The sequence below is a fragment of the Salmo salar genome, chromosome ssa25 (genome assembly GCF_905237065.1).
Source record: "Salmo salar chromosome ssa25, Ssal_v3.1, whole genome shotgun sequence".
Taxonomy (NCBI): domain Eukaryota; kingdom Metazoa; phylum Chordata; class Actinopteri; order Salmoniformes; family Salmonidae; genus Salmo; species Salmo salar.
The window spans coordinates 23,666,427-23,690,429 of record NC_059466.1 but is presented as its reverse complement, the minus strand read 5'-3'; the positions used below and the strand labels follow the sequence as shown (position 1 = coordinate 23,690,429).

The 24,003-nt window shown below is 40.7% G+C and overlaps 1 protein-coding gene across 7 annotated transcripts in view; it reads right to left on the bottom strand.

Annotated features, from left to right (window-relative positions):
- The window catches only part of lrp1bb (low density lipoprotein receptor-related protein 1Bb), a 446,550-nt gene extending 422,833 nt beyond the window's left edge, over positions 1-23,717 (bottom strand). For all 7 annotated transcript variants that reach the window (XR_006761946.1, XR_006761945.1, XR_006761947.1 and 4 more), the window contains exon 1: positions 23,460-23,717. Coding sequence is in view for 4 of the 7 variants with exons in the window: in XM_014173709.2 (XP_014029184.2) it covers positions 23,460-23,544 (85 nt within the window). In the remaining 3 variants the exon portion in view is untranslated. The remainder of the gene's footprint in view (positions 1-23,459) is intronic.
- Between the last annotated feature and the right edge of the window lie 286 nt (positions 23,718-24,003).

The window sequence follows — 24,003 nt, the reverse complement described above, 5'->3', positions numbered from 1 at the left end:
TCAGAGAGATTTCTACCCTCTAGTTACCCATTTTACAGCTTGATTCCAGCTATTCTACTCTATTTCCCTCTAAATTAGTGGTGTTTCTTCCTTTGTGAGCCAAGATCACAACTGGAAGTGGATTCTGTCTGTTACAGGTGTCCCAAACGGTACTGCTGGGTGGACAAACATTCTGGGTTAAAAACAAATATACGTAAGTACACACACACACACGTAAACACACACACCTACATATGTAAACACACCCACATGTAAACACACCCATATAATCGATATCAGTGTGGAAGAACTTAACTTTCCTGCACAGAGCCCTGACCTCAACTCCATCGAACACCTTTGGGATGAATTAGAACGCCGACTGCGAGCCAGGCCTAATCGCCCAACATCAGTGGCCAACTTCACTAATGTTCTTGTGGCTGAATGGAAGCACTGAATGGAAGCAAGTCCCCAGCAGAGTGGAGGCTGTTATAGCAGTAAATGGGGGGACCAACTCCATATTCATGCCAATGATTTCGAATTAAATGTTTGACGAGCAGGTGTCTACATACTTTTGTTCAGGTAGTGTATAAATCACATTTCATGTGAATTTGGTCGGTTCGCCCAAAAAGTTACATATTGCAGCTTTAATTAGGCTATACCACTATACGGATGTAGAAAATTACTGTGTGCTGTAAAAAAAATCTAAAACAGCAAACAGTTCAAACAAATCCAGAGAGTCTTCCTCATGCATTCTAATCTAGCCAGATAAAACCCAGTATAATATAAAAGGGTGAATATTCAATTTTCTCAGCAGAGGGAAATGACCGGTGTCTATGATCAGGCAGCAGAAGAGGTGCCAGGCAGGTGAAGGTTCTCTGAGCAGAAATACAACCAGCAATAAAAACGGAATATGAAATCCTTTATCTCCCCATAGGACACAGCCCTATTATATCCCATATTTTCTACTTAATTAAAAGAGCAGGAAGACAATGATTGGCAGCCAGTAGGTTCTTTCCTTCCTGACAAGAATCTCTTCAGCCCAATAGAAATCTTTCCTTTAACATGTTGTCAGCACACTGAGATGTAGTCTAGTCTACTTTGATGACTACCAGCAGCAGCTGCTCTCAAGTCTATGGCCACAAGAAGAGGAGGTAATCTAGCAGACAGCAGAAGATGTCTGATGGAGCACTTACATTATGTTTAGGTGCCTGTTCTGGAGGCACATTCCAAGGACATGCAGGATGAACATTGAAATGGTTGTTGCAGACTTGGATACTTGCTAAATCTACAGTAGGCCTATGCTTTACATTTACATCTAAAATATTCAGAGAGGATATTGCCCGTATATTCTCACTAAAAATGTTATCTCAATGAAAACATATAGTAAGTGTGGCACAGTGAGGGGCATGGGCATGGGTGTGGCTGAAGAACTCCCAGTGCAGCACCATAGACAGAGCCACCCAACTGGACAGTGGCAATGGCTGCAGCTCAGTGGACAGTGGCACTCAGTTCAGCACTGTGGAAGGCTGCACTACCTTCAGCACCAGGCCAGCCAAAGACAGCACAACAGCTCTGCTCACCCAACACACCTGTGCAGGATTACTAATCAGCACACCTTCAAGGCATTCCCTAATCAACTGACTGGCACAAGAGTGCAGGCTGGACCTCACTTAAGTGGAGCAGTGATGAAGACAGCGTGCCTACCCTCCCACTTCAACTGTTTCTCTCTACTTCCACAGACTCCTCAGAAGGAGCGTTACGGACTCTGCCAGTGAGACCATGCCGATGCAAGACACTACAGGTGGCAGCCATCTTAACCAACTCTCTTGCCTGACCAGCTTGTGGACTAGAGCGCCAGAGACACTAAAAGCATCTGAAACTCTTTTGTTGTGTGTTTACTCATTGCCGCTTGTGTAGTCGGGCACGCCACACTCTTCCCAACAGTAAGTTTAAAAGCAGTTACCTTGCTACTATAGAGGCTATTGCACTTACTGTAAGTGAACGTCTGAAGCATGGTGTAGAGCCAGCATCCCCCATACATTTAGAGGCCAGGCCTAGGCTATAGCTTATTCAAATTGAGTGCTGAGATGCAGGGAGATCATGCACAAGTATGATGAGTCCTTATGTGTACAGTGAGGGAAAAAAGTATTTGATCCCCTGCTGATTTTGTACGTTTGCCCACATTTCCCTCATTAAAATGCAAATACATTTATAACATTTTTGACATGTGTTTTTCTGGATTTTTGTTGTTGTTATTCTGTCTCTCACTGTTCAAATAAACCTACCATTAAAATTATAGACTGATCATTTCTTTGTCAGTGGGCGAACGTACAAAATCAGCAGGGGATCAAATACTTTTTTCCCTCACTGTACATGAAGTCTCTACATCTGCATCCAATCAGACAGAGAAGCATTTGAGTGGACTCTCTTGCACTCTAGAAATTAAGGGTTCAACAAGGGTTTTTCTAAGAGCTTTGAAGTTCTTCAGAGAACCTTGGGGTTCTTGGCACTGAAAATTGCCCACAAAAGGTTCTTCCAAGAACCCCATAGGAGGTGGGGTTCATCGAGGATCCTCCTTAGTTGGTGGGGGTTCTTGCAGGAACCTAACTGCCCAACATTTGGATTTGAATTTGTAAGGGCAGCAGGTGCAGGCACTTAACTGGAAAATGTAATGATCTCCTCAATTTAAGGTAAGGTTTGTATGATCTAAATTTCGCTACACTCGCATTAACATCAGCTAACCATGTGTATGTGTCAAATAACATTTTATTTGATATTGTTTTATGATGATCCATCTACCTTCTGATATTTGTGCAAATCTTTCTAAAACAGAAAATGGACACTTCAATGGATATCAATCAACAAAGAGTTAAGAATATGTTGAAGGCTAGTTGTATTGGGTGCAGATGACTAAAGTGCTCACTTTTTTTGTGTATGTCTGCAGGTATACAGACGAGGAGGCATGCAAAGGTATGTCTATTGGTGTGTTATGCACAACACATTTACCATCCTCCTCCCTTACCTCTTCAATGAATATACCATAGGCCTCTACATTATGGATGAGGTACTGTATGTGTATGAAAACCATTATCAAAACAGTTATTTTTTTTCATTCACATTTACCACAAAAACCACGGGGGACCAGCACAGGAAAAAAAAATAATAATTAAAAAAAAAAAAAAATGTATGAAATTGTATGAAATGTATGCATTCACTACTGTAAGTCGCTCTGGATAAGAGCGTCTGCTAAATGACTAAAATGTAAAATGTAAATGTAAGATGGTTGTGCGCATGTTTTGTTATTCATATGTATAATAAAAAAATATTGAATTCACAGACTTCACCCTCCCTACACCTCTGCATTTAACAGAAAACCTCTTCAATCACCATGCACTGACTGCTAAATCATTCTGGCTATGTATACGGAGAACATCAACACACCAGAGGATATACCTATTATATTTGGGGCTCTGCTGGGAGCTTACCTCATATTTAGATTTTTTAATTCTGCTATGCCACTAAAATCCTAATAAACACTGACAACTAAAATATTCTGTTATTTTTATGCATATTAATGATGTGTGGGGTGGGGGTAAAAATGTACCCCAAAAGGTTGAGGAACAATTTAAAAGGGGTTCTTAAAAGGATTATTTGAAGAACCCTTTAAAAGTGTTCTTTGAAGAACTTATAGGATACTCCAGGAACCTTTCATTTTTAGAGTGTGGGGTAACTTATGACACTTAAATGAATGTGGAAATAGAACACACAGAACATGTTCTATGCACCTGAAAGTGGAACAATTTACCCACTTAGTGCCTATACCTACAGAAGCACATCCTCATCGGGCACAACTTGAAAATTGCCCAAAACAGTTTCAGAATGACACGATAAGGGGGACAAAAAAAGGACACAATTTTTTTGCTTAGCAGTTATTGTATTTGATGTGGGCACTGTGGCAGCTAAGTTTAACCATGGCTGGCTGAGTATTGGCTGACACACAGGTTTATGAGCAACAAGCATCCAATCAATATGCATCTGGATGCCTCCCTTTTTAATCACCGCAGCTACCACAAGTCATTCAAATAAATACTCAAAATACTCAAAATGGTGACATGAAGTGTTGCCTTCAACAGGCGAGCGAGGCATCACACAACTCTGACAAAATGATGTGCATTTGTATTTTCTATTTCAACATTCAATAAGCTTCTAAAATAATCTCATACTCTCTGCCTGTTTTAGTTCATCTGCCATCAATAACACATTTTGGTTCCTGTAATAGTTAGCATGCAGGGCATGTCCCGTGAGCTAATTAAAATGCATGGTTTAACAGTAGCTTTACAATTCAAAATACACACTGAACCATGCACTAATAGTCTTAGACTACAAGGAATAATACTTGCTGATACCATTCTTCTTGATCTGTACAATTCTTACCACTATCTATTGAAGTGTGAATAATAATAAGATGGGGGAAGAATCATTGTGCTCTTTAGCTTGACAGTTGCAAATCGTTTGCTGCTAGAATGATAGAGACTTATTCATGAGACTGTTCACACACCCCTACTCAACACGACTTTAACAAATAGCAGAGTCCCATTGTTCCCTTTCATGAACGATATACAATCGACTCACATAAGGTATTGGAAATCATATCAAACATATTGGTTATGAAAGATCCATCGTTCTTAGGATCCATTCTTGTCTTGTTTTTAATAAACTCTAGTTGGATCTGTGCACTCAGTGCCCATACTTATAACCTTACCATTTTCACACAGTCAAACCTCTATAGACAGTCTACTCATAGAAAGGATACTCAACAGGTGGTCTGAGAGCCAAAAGCCACCCGTGAATAACCTTCAATCACCCTTAAACATGGTGAAAAATCTAACCAACCTTCCTGTATTTGTAGAAATGTTTGTAAAATCAACGTTCCTCCTATTAAATATGATTATACTGGCTACTTGTTTTAAATACATAATGATTTAGCCAATTAGATACAGTATGTAGGTACACAAGTAGGGTTGCAAAATTCTGGTAACTTTCCCAAAATTCCATACTTTTCCAGAAAACCTGGTTGAAGGATTCTCGGAATCAGGAAGGAATAGGCAAGAAATTCGGAATCCTCAAACCAGGATTTTGGGAAAACCTGGGAATTTTGGGAAAGTTAGCAGAATTTTGCTACTCTATACAAAAGTAATCATAATTTAATGTATTACAAGAATAGTATCTATTAAGACACTGTATGTTGATCATTAAATCTGCTCAAGGAGTGCTGCGCTGTGGCTGACCCGGTCTCCAACCCTGCGGGTTATGTGTGTGTCTCACAGGGTTGGGTTGAAAGTTAAAGAAAAACGTAAGTGATCTGAAAAGGAAATAGACAATAGCGTATTATTCTTCTTATAACATAATGTGATTAGTCTATATGTTATCTATCTTACATATGTTGTTTTTGCTGTCCCCATTAACGTTAACTTAAAAAAACAGGATTGCTTTAGAACGGAGACAAGGCCTTCTGTTTGCTTCATTAAATGAATCCCTTAGCACCACCACCTCCCCCATCATAATGCTGATACTGTATACTCACTAAAAAACCACTTACTGTCTAGCTGTAAATTACATGTGGATTAGCTGACCTCTATCTACATAACATAAGCTTTAAGTCCTACAATGCGGAGCATTACTTCCATGCCTGTGTTGTGTAAACAAACATCAATTCAATGCTGCAAAGGGCAATGCCATTTTCATGTTCTCTTCCTACCAATATATAAAAGCAAGGCTGCAAGCTACTGCCGCTTTGACTGCATCTCCTCTCCTGAGAAAGAAAGGAAAGAGGAAAAGGAAAATAAGGAGGATGAGCTTTGGAGCTCTAATCCGTGGCTGTGCTGTGTAGAAAGCCATTAGGTGACAGTAGAGCGGAGGATGGTCGGTAAGGGGCCTCACTATAATGAAGCACCTCATGTGTCCTCTGGGAAACACTAGCTGCCGGGAGGAGACAACGCGATTGCATTGAGGCATATATAAAAATTAAGGAGGTTATCTGCAGAAAGGTCCACCGGGGGGGCAGCTGGCTGGCTGCCATACTGAGAGACCATCCAAGGTGTTGGAATCTGTTGACAGTAATTTTAATCTGTGACAGACTGTCACTCCAAAATAAATCATACTTTCCCAAAGCATCTCTGTCTGAAAATCCTGAACAATGCAGACTTGATGTGCTTGATACATCTGTCAGATTGACCGACCATCCCTGAGAAACTCATTACAACAGACCCTGAGAGCAGCACGCAGACAGACAAATTCACAGAATATAAATTGAATGCAATTTCATTCACTCAAGAAAATATTGTTGATTTAACTGCAAAGGATTTGTTCAAGTATCACAAACTAACTGTGTGGTCAGATTCATATCAGATTGACATCTGCAAGCATAGTCGTAAAGTAGCTATTCCAAAGGAACAGAGATTGAATAGCCTAACTACTGTAGCAAGTGCCATATATGTCACTCCTGCACAGGGGAGTAGCCGTCAGTCATTGTTATAATGATGGCGTAGCGACACAAGGCATTCTAAAGGCAAAGCACTCCTGTATGTTTATCAAATTCATTGATAGCCATGAAGGAATGACCAACTTTTTCCAGAAGCTCAATGCACCAGTCGCATCAAATTATGGACTAGCCTAGTTAGAACAGCAATAGAACAGTACATAATCTAAATAGGCCAAAAAAATCACTTTGAAGACCACAACAGTGAAATGATTGCGCCCTCTCTCCATCACCCAGTTTTTCATTTCTTGTTCGGAAACATTACAGTGAGATGAATTGGGCACATCAACATACTGTAGTAGGGTGAGACAAATCCCCTTAGAGAGGCTCCTAAGCTTTGAATGAAGCCCCAAATTCAAGCTCTTTCTGGAGATTTATGCTGTGAGGCTAGCTGCTTCATTGACTTAAGAGGAGGAGCATATTGGAATTCTCAAATAGGTCTTCACTTGGACATGTCCCTTAGAATTGTTCAGCCATGGAGGCTGGTTCTAGGTTGACACTTTGATGGTCAAAAATATTCAAACTACATTACTCATTCCCTATACAGATGACCTGTGGAATATATTAAATGGTATTATTTTATTGGCTTATACTTTATAGGCTACTTTTTATTTCAGCTACTGTATGATGTGGTCAATGAAATCCAGTCAGTGCTGCTTCTAGAATCATGTCACATACTATACTGGTCTGGACAGACGGACTGTGCCCTGATCTGACCTTAAACGACTGACTGTCAGAGGGGCTGGCTGGCATGACGGCTGAGCTATCTAAAACGTCAGTACACTGGAGTCAGCATCTGATACCTACCAGACGTACTGTAGGCAGCCACTGCGTCACTAATCTCATCGGGGTGATATTGCACTGCCTTGTCTATCTTACTTGAAATATGAGTCAGAGTGTAATGTCTTCAGTGAGTCGGTCAATCTTATGTTCAAAATCAAGTTTGCCCTTTTCACAGCGTGAAATGTCAGTAGTATAGTGTACTTGGTGACGTTGTTCTAAAGGACTGGTTTTAGATGCATCATCAGTATGAGTGGGTAGGGTTTGACCACACTAAGTTAATGGTCTAGGATCAGATGGCAATCTTTAAAGAGATGTTTAGAGGGCTCTGAAGTTCTGAAAAGCTTTTTCAACTGCTCCCATCAATATACTATGGCAGAAGTTGAAGTATCACTGAATCAAGCATTCATATTCATAACACAGACAAGTTATGAATGTACAACACCGTACCAATAAGCAATAAGCATGAATTGTTTGTAGTGCATTGTATGTTTTTGGATTACACAGAAGGGAATCTCTCGAAGCATCAGTGTATTATTATCAGTGTTTTTATTATCAGATAATTAGGTGTGGACTGTTATGTCTTCCACAGTGCTGCTCACATCATGATGACTCTGCCACCTCAGTAGGACTGTAGTCTCTCTCTCTCTCTTTCTCTCTCTAAATACTAATGAGAGCTTGGTGATTCCCCAGTGATGTGAACACAACAGGCACCACGTCAGTGAAGTGATAAGCCATCGGTTGATTACAAGAAAACAGTCAGTTTGCTTCAGGTGATATCAGAACAATCAGGATAGATAATAATATGTCAAACATCAAAAACGGTTTACTAAAAACTCTAATGGTGGTTGAGGGTTGCACAATGCACATTAAGACTTGAAAGCCTTTACACGTAACAGATCAAAACATGAGAAAAGCCCATTTTCATAGCCGCAGGACAGTGACTGAGTCACCACACCAAAAATATAATTTACGGAACGATCTGTTGCTGTGAACAGTGGTGTGTAATTGCCAATGAAGGTAAAACATCAGCTCTGAGCAGAGTCATTGATTGTGAGGGTTTCCGTCAACTTGACAATAATTATTAATCAGCAGAAGAGGCGCTCGTCGTTCTCATCTCCTGACAAAATAAACTAATAAACAGATTATTTCATCTCCTCCATACTGAGAGCTTGTTCAGAGCTGCTATACAATCAGTGGTGGAGGAGGTGTCATTTCCCCCCTCTCAGTTTGCTCCACCCTCTCACCTGTAATTGCATTACTTGCATCATGCCATTGATTTTGTCCCCAGAAAGACAATAATTATCTTTGAAAGGGACAGGAGAGAGAGAGAGAGAGAGAGAGAGAGAGAGAGAGAGAGAGAGAACATATATCAACTAATTGTGAGGGCACTAGAACAGTCTGCGGCCCGCCTCACCCTACTAGAATCTGAAGTCAAATGTCTACTGTTTGCTGATGATCTGGTGCTTCTGTCCCCAACCAAGGAGGACCTACAGCAGCACCTATGTCTTCTGTACAGACTCTGTCAGACCTGGGTCCTGACAGTAAATCTCAGTAAGACAAAAATAATGGTGTTCCAAAAAAGGTCCAGTTGCCAGGACCACAAATACAAATTCCACCTAGACACTGTTGCTTTAGAGCACTCAAAAAACTATACATACCTCAGCCTAAACATCAGCACCACAGGTAACTTCCACAGAGCTGTGAACAATCTTCGAGACAAGGCAGAAGGGCCTTCTATGCCATGAAAAGGAATATAACATTTTTCATACCAATTAGGATCTGGCAAAAAATACTTGAATCAGTTATAGAACCAATTGCCCTTTATGGTTGTGATGTCTGGGGTCCGCTCACCAACCAAGAATTCACAAAATGGGACAAACACCAAATTGAAACTATGCATGCAGAATTCTGCAAAAATAACCTCTGCGTACAATGTAAAACACCCAATAATGCATGCAGAGCAGAATTAGGCCGATACCCGCTAATTATCAAAATCCAGAAAAGAGGCATTAAATTCTACAACCACCTAAAAGTAAGCGATTCCCAAACCCAAATCATGAGAAAACTAAAATTATTTACAATTAACAGCGCAAACTAGAATGCTATTTGGCCCTAAACAGAGAGTACACAGTGGCAGAATACCTGACCACTGTGACTGACCCAAAATTAAGGAAATCTTTGACTATGTACAGACTCAGTGAGCATAACTTTGCAATTAAGAAATGCTGCTCTCAAGAGAAGACAGGCTACAGTATGTGCACACTGCCCACAAAATGAGTTGGAAACTGAGCTGCACTTCCTAACCTCCTGCCAAATGTATGATCATATTAGAGACACATATTTCCCTCAGATTCGAAAACAAATCCAATTTTAATAAACTCCCATATCTATTGCGTGAAATTCCAGTGTGCAATCATAGCAAGAAAAGGGCAACCAGCGAAGAACAAACACCACTGTAAATACAACCCATATGTACTGTATGTTTATTTATTTTCCCTTTTGTTTTTACTTTAACTATTTGCACATCGTTGCAACACTGTATATAGACAGTATATGACTTTTGAAATGTCTTTATTCGTTTGGATCTGTGAGTGTAATAATCACTGTTCACTTTTTATTGTTTATTTGCATCATGCCTTTGATTTTGTCCCCAGAAAGACAATAATTATCTTTGAAAGTGACAGAAGAGAAAAAAAGTGTGTGATCAGAGAGACAGAGAATCATATACAGTTGAAGTCAGAAGTTTACATACACTTTAGCCAAATTCATCTAAACTCAGTTTTTCACAATTCCTGACATTTAATCCTAGTAAAATTTCCCTGTCTTAGGTCAGTTAGGATCACCACTTTATTGTAAGAATGTGAAATGTCAGTATAATACTAGAGAGAATGAATCATTTCAGCTTTTATTTCTTTCATCACATTCCCAGTGGGTCAGAAGTTTACATACACTCAATTAGTATTTGGTAACATTGCCTTTAAATTGTTTAACTTGGGTCAAACGTTACAGGTAGCCTTCCACAAGCTTCCCACAATAAGTTGGGTGAATTTTGGCCGAATCCTCCTGACAGAGCTAGTGTAACTGAGTCAGGTTTGTAGGCCTCCTTGCTCGTACACGCTTTTTCAGTTCTGCCCACAAATTGTCTATAGGATGGAGGTCAGGGCTTTGTGATGGCCACTCCAATACCTTGACTTAGTTATCCTTAAACAATTTTGCAACAACTTTGGAAGTATGCTTGGGGTCATTGTCTATTTGGAAGACCCATGTGCGACCAAGCTTTAACTTCCTGACTGATGTCTTGAGATGTCTCTTCAATAAATCCACATCATTTTCCTCATGAAGCCATCAATTTTGTGAAGTGTACCAGTCCCTACTGCAGCAAAGCACCCCCACAACATGATGCTGCCACCCCTGTGCTTCACGGTTGGGATGGTGTTCTTCGGCTTGCAAGCCTCCCCCTTTATCCTCCAAAGATAACAATGGTCATTATGGCCAAAGAGTTCTATTTTTGTTTCATCAGACCAGAGGACATTTCTCCAAAAAGTACGATCTTTGTCCCAATGTGCAGTTGCAAACTGTAGTCTGGCTTTTTTATGGCGGTTTTGGAGCAATGGATTTTTCCTTACTGAGCGGCCTTTCAGGTTATATCGATACTCGTTTTACTGTGGATATTGATACTTTTGTACCTGTTTCCTCCAGCATCTTCACAGGGTCCTTTGCTGTTGTTCTGGGATTGATTTGCACTTTTCGCACCAAAGTACGTTCATCTCTAGGAGACAGAGCGCGTCTCCTTCGTGAGCGGTATGATGGCTGCGTGGTCCCAGGGTGTTTATACTTGAGTACTATTATGTGTACAGATGAACGTGGTACCTTCAGGTGTTTGGAAATTGCTCCCAAGGATGAACCAGACTTGTGGAGGTCTACAATTGTTTTTCTGAGGTCTTGGCTGATTTCTTTTGATTTTCCCATGATGTCAAGCAAAGAGGCACTGAGTTTGAAGGTAGGCCTTGAAATACATCCACAGGTACACCTCCAATTGACTCAAATTATGTCAATTAGCCTATCAGAAGCTTCTAAAGCCATGACATCATTTTCTGGAATTTTCCTGTATGTAAACTGGAATTGTGATACAGTGAATTATGAGTGAAATAATCTGTCTGTAAACAATTGTTGGAAAAATTACTTGTGTCATGCACAAAGTAGATGTCCTAACCGACTTGCCAAAACTATAGAAATTTGTGGAGTGGTTAAAAAACAAGTTTTAATGACTCCAACCTAAGTATATGTAAACTTCCAACTTCAACTGTATTTAATAAATCATTTTGACAGTAACCCTCCCCCCCAATTTTTTTTATTTCCATATGTACTAGTAAGTTAAGTGTTTGTTTCTTGGGCTTCAGGAATGTGACTGAAAAAGTGCCTCAGGCCTTGCAAAATATAAAAATTAAACTGATTGAAAGTGTAAGGGGATTTCGATGAACACATGCTGTGGTCAAGGCTGCAACGAGCCAGTGCAATGAGTGGAGCTCAGGTGTTCAAAATCGTGTATCAGACCGAGAGCCTAATGCTTCTCACGTTCTTTATGAGTTTTAATTTAGAAAACGATCTCTCCGCAGAAGCGACAGTTACAGGGATGGTAAAAACTGTTTCGTTGCCATAGCAACATCAGGGAAACTGTGCAGAAGGGAGTGGTGCTTCAAATACAGCAGTTCTGTAACATCTTTAATTGAGTGTCTCATTCTCCTTAATTGCTGGCCTCAGCACGTTATGGAAAGAGATTAACTGTAAAGGAAGCTCTGGGGACAGGTCGTCTGGATTGTGGACAGCCAATAAATTGGCAGATGCAAACAGAGTATCATGTTTCGCGAACAACTGTTCTGTATGAACTAAAGTATTTTGCAATTTAGTTCATACAGAGTTTGAGTGTGGTTGTAACATCAACAGTCCCTTATCTCTGGTATATCTTGGCATGTATCATTCAAGAGTAAGTTTAGATTGTGTGCAGTGCAATGGACATTATATGCACAATGTCTCAGGAAAGACTGTCTTGGTTGGCAATACTCAGTATAGAAAAAAGTCGGCCCGCAACCTGGACCTACATGCCGTGCTGAAAACATTTACACACAAAAAAGGAGGACTTCAGGAGTTCAGGGGAGTCTCTCAAGCTGGATTTCATTTGATTAAATTGAATGTACCTTGACTATTGCTGCCCATTTGTGTAGGCTATTAGCCAGACAAAACCAGCTGAGTTCAACAATAAATAGTGGCTAAATGCATACTCAAGCCAACTACTTTTTTCCTCATTGTTAGGCTATTTGTTGAGTCATTTTAGTAAACCTTGTATAAATAGCAGCTAAATTCAGTATCTACAGTGACTTCAAAAAGTATTCACACCCCATTACTTTTTCCACATTTTGTTGTGTCACAGTCTGAATGAAAAATTTATCAAATTGAGATTGTGTGTCACTGGCCTACATACAATACCCTATAATGTCAAAGTGAAATTGTCATTTTTACAAAAAATGTATAAATTAAAAGCTGAAATCAGTAAGTATCCAACCCCTTTGTCTAAATAAGTTCAGGAGTACATTTTTTATTAACAAGTCACATAATAAATTGCATGGACTCACTCTGTGTGCAATAATAGTGTTTCACATGATTTTTGAATGACTACCTCATCTCTGTACCCCACACATACAATTATCTGTAAGGTCCATTAGGGGTCTGGGACTATCTCGAAACCACGTCCACTTGCAACACTTGGCTTGCAACCCACACCCATCCCAGCCATTCTGATGCAATAAGAACCAACCACTATCCCATTGTCTCAAAAAAGTTGCTGTAAGAAATGCTTTGGTTGTATTGTTTCAGAGTACCGACAGCAAGGGCCGTCTCAGACAAACATCCATTATCAGTCAGTGAGCTGCAGATACCTGTGACTGTGACAGTCTAGTCTGTGTGTATGATGCGAGAGCTTAATCTCTGCTCATTTTTACTGTGCACTGAGGAACAGCACAGCGAAGCAAGGCAACGCATGCAAAAGGCCTAATTGCACATTGCAATAAAAGGGCTGATTGCAAACCAACAGAAGAGAAGGACAGGAAACAAACCAAGAGCTCCTCGAACAGACACACATACTCTAATCATATTAAGGTAAAATGAGGAACAAACACAACTAAATTAATACAGAAATTAACAGGACTGTCACTGCACCGTCAAAGCATGTAAGTAAGAGACCAGTAGCAAATGAACAACTTCCAAAGAAAAACATACCGATGCAGATTGATGACAGGTGACCCTGTCAGATTTAGACATATAGTCAGACTAAACAATGGTTTAAAAGAGAATACCTCATTCGATAGACGACCCTAATTTTTCAACCCAACATGTCAGTGTACCCGTCAATTAACTAGTCACAGATTTAACTGATCCTATCATTCCTGAGAGGAGCGGGATGGACATGAATGACAATAATTCTCTCTTCCATCCCTCCCGTAGCCCTCTGAAGCCCTGGACAACAACGTACACAGCCAAAGACCCTCTACATGGGCAGCAGCTCAGACATCCACTTAAAGCTGCCAGCCTCTGCGAGTTTCTTTAATTGTGTGTGTGTGTGTGTGTGTGTGTGTGTGTGTGTGTGTGTGTGTGTGTGTGTGTGTGTGTGTGTGTGTGTGTGTGTGTGTGTGTGTGCATCAAGCATGCGTGAATTTGTGTGTTTAATGCCCATAGACAGTAGTGCCTATGCATTCCCTATACATACTGTATCTTATGGCAATGCCTTGCACCTATCAAAATATTTTACTCCAATGGATCTCTCTCCTAGCAGTGACCCTAGAAGACTAATATTTTAACTCAGAACCTCTTAAAAGGTTATGTCTTATAACTATGAGTAAAAACAAATAATTCAAAATATATATACAGTGATTGCCTAGTTTACCATTGTTGCTTAAGCATTCATATGATCAAGTCCATAAGGAAGATTACAGACAATTAAATTATGTAGATTATTTACAACGCCATTTTTGTATTTTTCTTATCACCCTGATTTAATGAAGGGCAGCGTAGCATGAAATTATTATTACTAATTATATTTTTATGGTGGCATCACCAAATGGCCCTGGGTGACTCTTTCTCTGCTGTTGCTGAATGAGGATTGTTGGGTGTTGGATGAATCCCCTGCCTGTTCTCATTTCTGGGCAACTGCTGCAAGCATCGACCCCTGAGCCCTCTGCTCTGCCTGTGTCCTGTGCCAGGTGGCAGCTGGGAGGGATAGAGTCTCTCCAGCCTGGCTTAGCAGCCCTGGTCCCTGCTCCACACTACAGCCTGGTCCCTGGGTCACAGATACAACAATGCTACGGCACAGGGGCATGACATGAGCATGACTGACCTACAGACCTGGATCTGTGTGTGTGTGTGTGTCTCTCTTTCTATCTAGTATCTATCTATCTGTCTGTCTGTCTGTCTGTCTGTCTGTCTGTCTGTCTGTCTGTCTGTCTGTCTGTCTGTCTGTCTGTCTGTCTGTCTGTCTGTCTGTCTGTCTGTCTGTCTGTCTGTCTGTCTGTCTGTCTGTCTGTCTGTCTGTCTGTCTGTCTGTCTGTCTGTCTGTCTCTCTCTCTCTCTCTCTCTCTCTCTCTCTCTCTCTCTCTCTCTCTCTCTCTCTCTCTTTTCAGGTGTCTATGGCCAGTATGATGCATCAGGAGGTTATCCCCATGGTAACATCCTCCAGGGCAACAACAACTCTAACCCCTCTGCTACCGCGTTGACCATACAAGGCGTTAAAGGAGAAGGCCTATGGTCAACTACACAAACTAGTTTAAGGTTAGAGAAAAGGGCAACCTGCAGTGGTATTTCCTAAAGGGTAAAGCTTCATGTTCAGTCTGAAAAGAGTGGGAAACAAGATGAGAGAGCAGCATTTCACTCAGCCTCAGTGAGACCTGGCTGGCTCCTATAAGGTATGATGAGCACACAGTCACTAGCAGGCCTGCTCCTCGGGGTGCTGCCTCTCTGTGATCGCCGTTTTACCCTGTCAAACTGATGGACAGAGGGAGAGTACAGACTTTAGCCCCCTGAATGAGACACTTTCCCCAGCCGCAGCCAAGAAGAGCTCTCCCTTTCAGGCCAGAAGCTAGCTGAGACTACTGAAGCAACACATCACATTCAGACAGACACCACTTTTAAACCATTTTAGTCCTGATTGTCTTATTGTTTTACAACAGATGATTATTACATGATCAGTGCATGATTCTGTATGTCTTCCATGTTCTGTCTCTAGTCTCTACTGGCTGCTGTCATTCGGTTTGCTTTGTATGTATTTGTATATGTGTATTTTTTTTGTGGAAGGAAACAGTCAATGTACAATGTGTTATGCAATTTGTTCTGTTAACATATACAGTGCAGTAAATATACTATTCTATCTCATCTACCATTCCATGACCTTATCTTCAAATAAACTGATCCTGGTCATATTAGGGTTATTCCGTCACGGCTCTTTTTCTGCCTCCCGCTCCCCCTTTCCTGCCCTCCCCTTTCATCAGCATATTTGGCAATAAAACAGTTATTACTTTATCACATCAATAATTAAATTGTGCCTATTTTCCAAGGCAGCAGCCATCTCAGTAGTACTATCTGGCTTAGCCGGCACTTTGATACACGTCCTTAGAGACAGGCCCCTTTTCAGTAGGAAACACTCATTGATTCATTAATCACATAACCAATTCTGTAACATTTCAGAAATATCGAATATTAAACCCCTCACCGATGAATAATTGAGTCAAATGAGTAGAATCAACACAAACAGATCATACGGGTCAAACACAAAGGCTCCTCCTCCGGCAGACTCAAATCAATCCAGTCAAGTCAATTATCCAGCGGATGGCTGGAGATCTTCCACCATGTCAGCCAATCTACAGCTAATTGAATTGTCATGTATTAAGACCATGCAGGGTGTTACTGAGTTATCACAATCAAAATCCAATGGCTACAGAACCTCAATAGGACACTGTTATCAAACGTGATTTTTCACACTTCTGAGCCGAACTGAACCAAGCCAAGCTGAGCAGTACACTGCTGGCCTTATTTGTTGTAACTGTGCTGAAAAGAACAATGTGAAAATATCAATATCCAAACCAGAAAAACACTGTTCGGGTCGGCAGTCGGAACTATAGTGTGAAGAGTGATGGGAGAAACCACTGTAGATATTGGTCAGCTGATTCCCCTTATACTTGAACCCTCTTGAAACCAGGATGAAATAGAGCTTGTTGTCTCAGAGCAGTGAGTGCTGAAAGCTAGTCTGATTTATAGAGGAAGAGATGAGGTAGTGGTTGGTCTAGCACTACTGCCTGAGAAGTGATTCATACAAATCCTGTTTGGTCAACTCTGTGTATTTTAGTTGGAATCATTCATCCCCATGTCTCATGTTTATTGAACTTTACATCTCAAGGTTTAAGTTGCCTAGAAAACTAGGGAGAAGCTTACTAACAGCTTGACTGTTAGGAAAAGGTGCAGAGGTGAAATAATGGCTTTGTTTCGCAGATGTTGAGACTTTGTTGAACCACACAAGATACAGTGGCAAGAAAAAGTATGTAAACCCTATGGAATTACCTGGACTTCTGCATAAATTTGTCATAAAATTTGATATGATCTTCATCTAAGTCACAACAATAGACAAACACAGTCTGCTTAAACTAATAACACACAAACAATTATACGTTTTCATGTCTTTATTGAACAAACGGTGTAAACATTCACAGTGCAGGGTGGGAAAAGTATGTGAACCCTTGGTTTTAATAACTGGTTGACCCTACTTTGGCAGCAATAACCTCAACCAAACATTTTCTGTAGTTGCGGATCAGATCTGCACAACGGTCAGGAGGAATTTTTGACCATTCCTCTTTACAAAACTGTTTCAGTTCAGCAATATTCTTGGGATGCCTGGTATGAATCGCTCTCTTGAGGTCATGCCACAGCATCTCAATCGGGTTGAGGTCAGGACTCTGACTGGGCCACTCCAGAAGGCGTTTTTTCTTCTGTTCAAGCCAATCTGTTGTTGATTTACTCCTGTATTTTGGGTTGTTGTCCTGTTGCATCACCCAACTTCTGTTGAGCTTCAATTGGCGGACAGGTAGCCTTACATTCTCCTGCAAAATGTCTTGATAAACTTGGGAATTCATTTTTCCGTCGATGATAGCAATCTGTCCAGGCCCTGAGGCAGCAAAGCAGCTCCAAACCATGATGCTCCCTTCACCATACTTTACAGTTGGGATGAGATGTTGATGTTGGTGTGCTGTGCTTTTTTTCTCCACACATAGCGTTGTGTGTTCCTTCCAAACAACTCAACTTTAGTTTCATCTGTCAACACAATATTTTGCCAGTAGCGCTGGAACATCCAGATGCTCTTTTACGAACCTCAGACGTGCAGCAATGTTTTTTTTGGACAGCAGTGGCTTCTTCCGTGGTGTCTTCCCATGAACACCATTCTTGTTTAGTATTTTACATATAGTAGACTTGTCAACAGAGATGTTAGCATTTTCCAGAGATTTCTTTAAGTCTTTAGCTGACACTCTAAGATTCTTCTTAGCCTCATTGAGCATTCTGCGCTGTGCTCTTGCAGTCATCTTTGCAGGACGGCCACTCCTAAGGAGAGTAGCAACAGTGCTGAACTTTCTCCATTTATAGACAATTTGTCTTACCGTGGACTGATGAATATCAAGGCTTTTAGAGATACTTTTGTAACCCTTTCCAGCTTTATGCAAGTCAACAATTCTTAATCTTAAGTCTTCTGAGATCTCTTTTGTTAGAGGCATGGTTCACATCAGGCAATGCTTCTTGTGAATAGCAAAACTCAAATTTTGTGAGTGTTTTTTATAGGGCAGGGCAGCTCTAACCAACATCTCCAATCTTGTCTCAATGATTGTACTCCAGGTTAGCTGACTCCTGACTCCAATTAGCTTTTGGAGAAGTCATCAGCCTAGGGGTTCACATACTTTTTCCAACCTACACTATGAATGTTTAAATGATGTATTCAATATAGACAAGAAAAATACATGAATTTGTGTGTTATTAGTTTAAGCAGACTGGGTTTGTCTGTTGTTGTGACTTAGACGAGATAGATATGACCAATTTATGCAGATATCCAGATAATTCCAAAGGGTTCACATACTTTTTATTGCCACTGTATATGGAGGTAGATTAAATATAGTCTTTGGAATTTATTCAGTTAAGCTGACACTGCGGGAAACCATTTTATGTAAACATCACATTGTGTCAGCAGTAATAAGAAAATATGTTTGATTTGTTTACTCAGTAAACATTCTCATCATGGTACAAATTCGATTTTATAGGCAAAGCCCACTGCAGTGCAAATCTGTTATAAAGAGAACTTAAATGACCAAGACAAGACATTCTATCTTTCAGCATCCAGTAACCACATCCAGACCATAACAAGCCATCTGGGAGCACCTGACTGTCAATGCCTGCTCACGTACCCTAGGGCCATTGGCTATTCTATCTCTAGCCTAATCCTGTGTAGAACTGAGAAGTCCACTAACAATAGCACTTAACTGATAGAATTGGATAGAATGTCTTGTCTTGCTCATTTAAGTTCTCTTTATACCATATTTGTACTGCAGTGGGCTTTGCCTATAAAATCGAATTTGTTCCATTGACATGTACACTACCGGTCAAAAGTATTTGAAAACATTTACTCATTCAAGGGTTTTTCTTTATTTTTAAGAATCTCAAATATAAAATATATTGAGATTTGTTTAACACTTTTTTGGTTACTACATTATTCCATATGTGTTATTTCATAGTTTTGATGTCTTCACTATTATTCTACAATGTAGAAAATAGTAAAATAAAGAAAAACCCTTGAATGAGTAGGTGTTCTAAAACTTTTGACCAGTAGTGTACTCCCTGTTCAACCACGAGTGCGTGGCCAAACACGACTCCAACACCATCATTAAGTTTGCTGATGACACAACAGTGTTTGCCTGATCACCGACAACAATGAGACAGCCTATAGGGAGGAGGTCAGAGAACTGGCAGTGTGGTGCCAAGACAACAACCTCTCCCTCAATGTGAGCAAGACAAAGGAGCTGATCGTGGACTATAGGAAAAGAAGGCCCGAACAGGCCCCCATTAACATCGACCGGGCTGTAGTGGAGCGGGTCGAGAGTTTCAAGTTCCTTGGTGTCCACATCACCAACGAACTATCATGATCTAGACACACCGAGACAGCCGTGACCATAATGCGCTACAGAGGGTAGTGTGTACAGCGCAGTACATCACCGGGGCCAAGCTTCCTGCCATCCAGAACCTATATAATAGGCGGTGTCAGAGGAAAGCCCATAAAATTGTCAGAGACTCCAGTCACCCAAGTCATAGACTGTTTTCTCTGCTACCGTACGGCAAGCGGTACCGGAGCACCAAGTCTAGGACCAAAAGGCTCCTTAACAGCTTCTACCCCCAAGCCATAAGACTGCTGAATAATTAATCAAATGGCCACCGGACTATTTAAATTGACGCCCCCTCCCCCCTCCATTTGTTTTGTACACTGCTGCTACTCTCTGTTTATTATCTATGCATAGTCACTTCACCACTACCTACATACAAATTACCTCAACTAACCTGTACCCCCGCACACTGACTCGGTACCGGTACCTCCTGTATATAGCCTCGTTATTGTTATTTTATTGTGTTACTTTTTATAATTTTTTTACTGTAGTTTATTTGGTAAATATTTTTATAACTCTTCTTGAATTGCAATGTTGGTTAAGGGCTTGTAAGTAAGCATTTCACGGTAAGCTCTACACTTGTTGTATTCGGCGCATGTGACAAATAAAGTTTGATTTGATTTGATGAGAATGTTTACTGAGTAAACAAATTAAACTGAGATCACCTGATGCAGAGGCCTTGACTTGCTCTGCCATTTTGGTACAGGATAGGGTTGGGTTGGTTCTCCTAGAAAGCCATAACAGCCTGCACATTTTACAGAAATGCTTTCCATCCATCCGGACAAATATGTAAACCAGCTATGAAAACAGAAGTGGGTCCAGCCTAAGAGCCTCAGAGGGTCAAGAGTAAAACACATCTGTTTCCATGGAAAGTCTCCTTGCAGATCATGTAACGCAACCATACAGTAAGGTGACATTGATAATCTCTAGGAGACCCTTTCGGTCATCAACAAAACAGATTTTTATGGGCTACTGTTACCACAGAAAACAAGAAAACAAGAAAGAAAACAACAAGAAGAAATATATTGCAGAATCTTACTGTAAATGTATAGAGAGAGATATATGGCTATACACTGATTGTACAAAACAATTGTATCAGTGTAGTCATAGATATTTGCTGTTAAGACTTATCTCACTATATTCAATATTTTACATTAAAATATACACTGAGCGTACAAAACATTAGAAACACCTGCTCTTTCCATAATGAATCCAGGTGAACGCTATGATCCCTTATTGATGTCATCTGTTATATCCACTTCAATCAGTGTAGATGAAGGGGAGGAGACAGGTTAAAGAAGGATTTTTAAGCCTTGAGATAATTGAGACATGGATTGTATATGTGTGACATTCAGAGGGTGAATTGTCAAGACAAAATATTTAAGTGCCTTTGAATGGGGTATGGTAGCACCAGTATGAGTGTGTCAAGAATTGCAACGCTACTGAGTTTTTCATGCTGAAAAGTTTCCAGTGTGTATCAAGAATGGTCCACAACCCAAAGGACATTCAGCCAACTTGACACAACTGTGGGAAGCATTGGAGTCAACATGAGCCAGCATCCCTTTGGAACGCTTTCGACAGCTTGTAGAGTCCATGGCCCGACGAATTGAGGCTGTTCTGAGGGCAAAAGGGGGGTGCAACTCAATATTAGGAAGGTGTTCCTAATGTTTTGTTCACTCAGCGTATCTATATATATCTGCATGTAGACTACTGATTTACTGATTTATATCCATCAACAGGAGTACCTCCCATCCTACTGGATGATAGTCCAGCATAGAAGCATGATGCCCAGATAGATAACATCTCATCTAATTAGCCCCTGAAGGAAACCTTACTAATGTCATTAGATTACATTAGGGAAGCATTACATCCAACCTGTGTCTTTAACCATACAACCATAGCCATGGTAAAAGGGGTTATACATTTCAAACAACCTTGAGCTGTTTGTATGTGGTGATGGTTATCTACTGTGGCAGACACCACAGGAGATCAAGGGTACTGTGATAAAATAAAGGCAGGTTAGTATGGACTATAGCTACCTCCTCTCCTCAACTCTCATCATGTCATTGTGTCTGCTCAGCATTGTACTGCTAGTCCCTGGCCTCTGCTCAATGTTAGATGGCAGGGACTGATTTAGGAACAAGTACATAATGGCATAAAAAATAGGTTAAAAAAAAAGTAGCATACCTTTCCCAAGACGAATACCAACAGGAAAATAATTGGTATTCTTCTGAGTAAAACTATTAGCCTACAGTAATTTAAAATCAAAACGTAAACCCCAAATTACTTTACCTATCTGGTATTGTGCACAGGCATGCTTAAGGTCTATTAAATCCAAAATGGCATTTTATCTTTACTTCTTTATGGATAAGTTCCTCCATCTCTCCCAGAAATAATTAATTCTACAGAAGTATTCCCAGGGGATACCAGGCCAGTTCACAGTTCTTTTTTATGAAACTACCTGGATTTCACTCAAGCTATTCTGATAGCCATATCCATATATGTCTGATATCCTCAGTGAGGCAGGAATAACACTATTTGATGTGCAGACCTGAACTAAATGAAAGCATGCAATAGTATGGTGAAATAGATTAAATCTCAGCAACAACATTTTAGATGGTGTGTGTGTGTGTGTGTGTGTGTGTGTGTGTGTGTGTGTGTGTGTGTGTGTGTGTGTGTGTGTGTGTGTGTGTGTGTGTGTGTGTGTGTGTGTGTGTGTGTGTGTGTGTGTGTGTGAGAGAGAGTCTGTGTGTACGTGCAAAGTGAGCTTGTCTGTTTTTTATTGAATTGGAAAGAAATCCATGCTGAAGTTTAGTCGCACTTGAAACACTTTGCAAAGCCTATAACACCGATTCCTTCACGTTGAGATGTCTGAATCGTAGCAGCAGCGCAGTGCTGACAACCTCAAACTCTGCATAAAAAAAATGTATCTGAGCAGTAGGGCGTCCACGGGGAGCTGGAACTTTAAATTAATCTTTTCATTTCAAAGACTAAAGTAAACATTGTTTCGTTCACCTGCTGTGATTACCTGCCGTAGGCTTGATTCTACTTCCATCGTTTCCACGCTCTGTTGGGGGTATTGATGACGTTTTCTATATTTATATTGCCTGCCCCTCAACAGATCAACTACACTATCTATAGCAACAAAGTAAAACAAAAGATGAGCTGAAAAGTAGAATATTAATCTTAGAGAGCATTACAAACACCTAATTGATCAGTTGACAGATGGAGGATGGGCATATCCCAATTTCATTCTTCAATTCATTCACTTTCTACATTCATTTCCCAATTTATGTCATTGTTGCGCACAACACATTTGAACAACCCATCTAAACGCAACATTCATGTATAGGCTATAAACTAGACTACAAGTCAAGGCTCCTGCCAAAATCACCAGTTTTTGGACGAGAGTTCTGGAAAGGTAACATAATTATTTTGCATCGTGTCCGTGTCACTGCATCGCAAGTCGCGGGCTGCATTCTACAACAACCTAGGCTACAGCCTACCGTCCAGCACAGGTCTCCACGGACAATATTCCACGAACTATGATTTAGGGTAGGCTACTTATGATGCTCAACTTCCGCATTTAGTTATAGCCTATTACATCACCATTCTGAATAGAAATAGACCATACACAAATGTCAACCCATCATTTTGACTAAATTATTCCGATGGCATGGGGATGAATGGCATTCGCATTTGCACCACATTCGCCAGAATCATGGTGGGCAATTTTGAGAATATTTCATCTACGATGCTGACTAGCAAAGGGTGAGTAAAACTAACATTATGTTGCAACATAATGTTAGTAAACTGAATTATCCCGTTATCCCGGCCATGCACCGGTATGGTAAAGAGTGAACCAGCGAAGTTTGATCGGACTGTGCATCTCCCATACGCACCAGCTGCTACCCTGCTTCTCTTACCTTGTTCTGCATCCACGGCTGTCAGGGTCTTCACGCACGAAAATAATCCCGATATGGTGAAAAAGGCGATTAGAAATGTGGACATCGTTGCGGAGTGAGGGCTGAAGAGCCACAGCACTTCTCTCACGCGAGTCCAGGAGAGCCCCCCTAATCGAGCGCCGTTCTTCAGGGATGCCAAGAGGAATCTGTTTGCAGAACGGACCAGAAACACTCCCTCACTCCGTACATTCACATTGATCAGTAGGTCTCTGCTAGGTGTTCAGCTAAACGGATGTACGACAGACAGTAAGAGAGGGAGAGAGCGATGAGAGAGGGGAGGAAAAGAATGGAAGGCGGGGTGGGAGGATAGAATTTGCGCGTCTTGGCTTTTTAAAACGCATAGAAGTGTGTCTAATATTACTTAGCATCGAACAATTGTGTCACAAGATGGAAATCCGTCAATGGCTCATGGTTAGTGTTAGTGTTTGCACCACCATGTGTCTACAGTTTTGGATACGTGTTGATCACCCATTCCCCATAAAACAATATTATTGATTGGCTATTT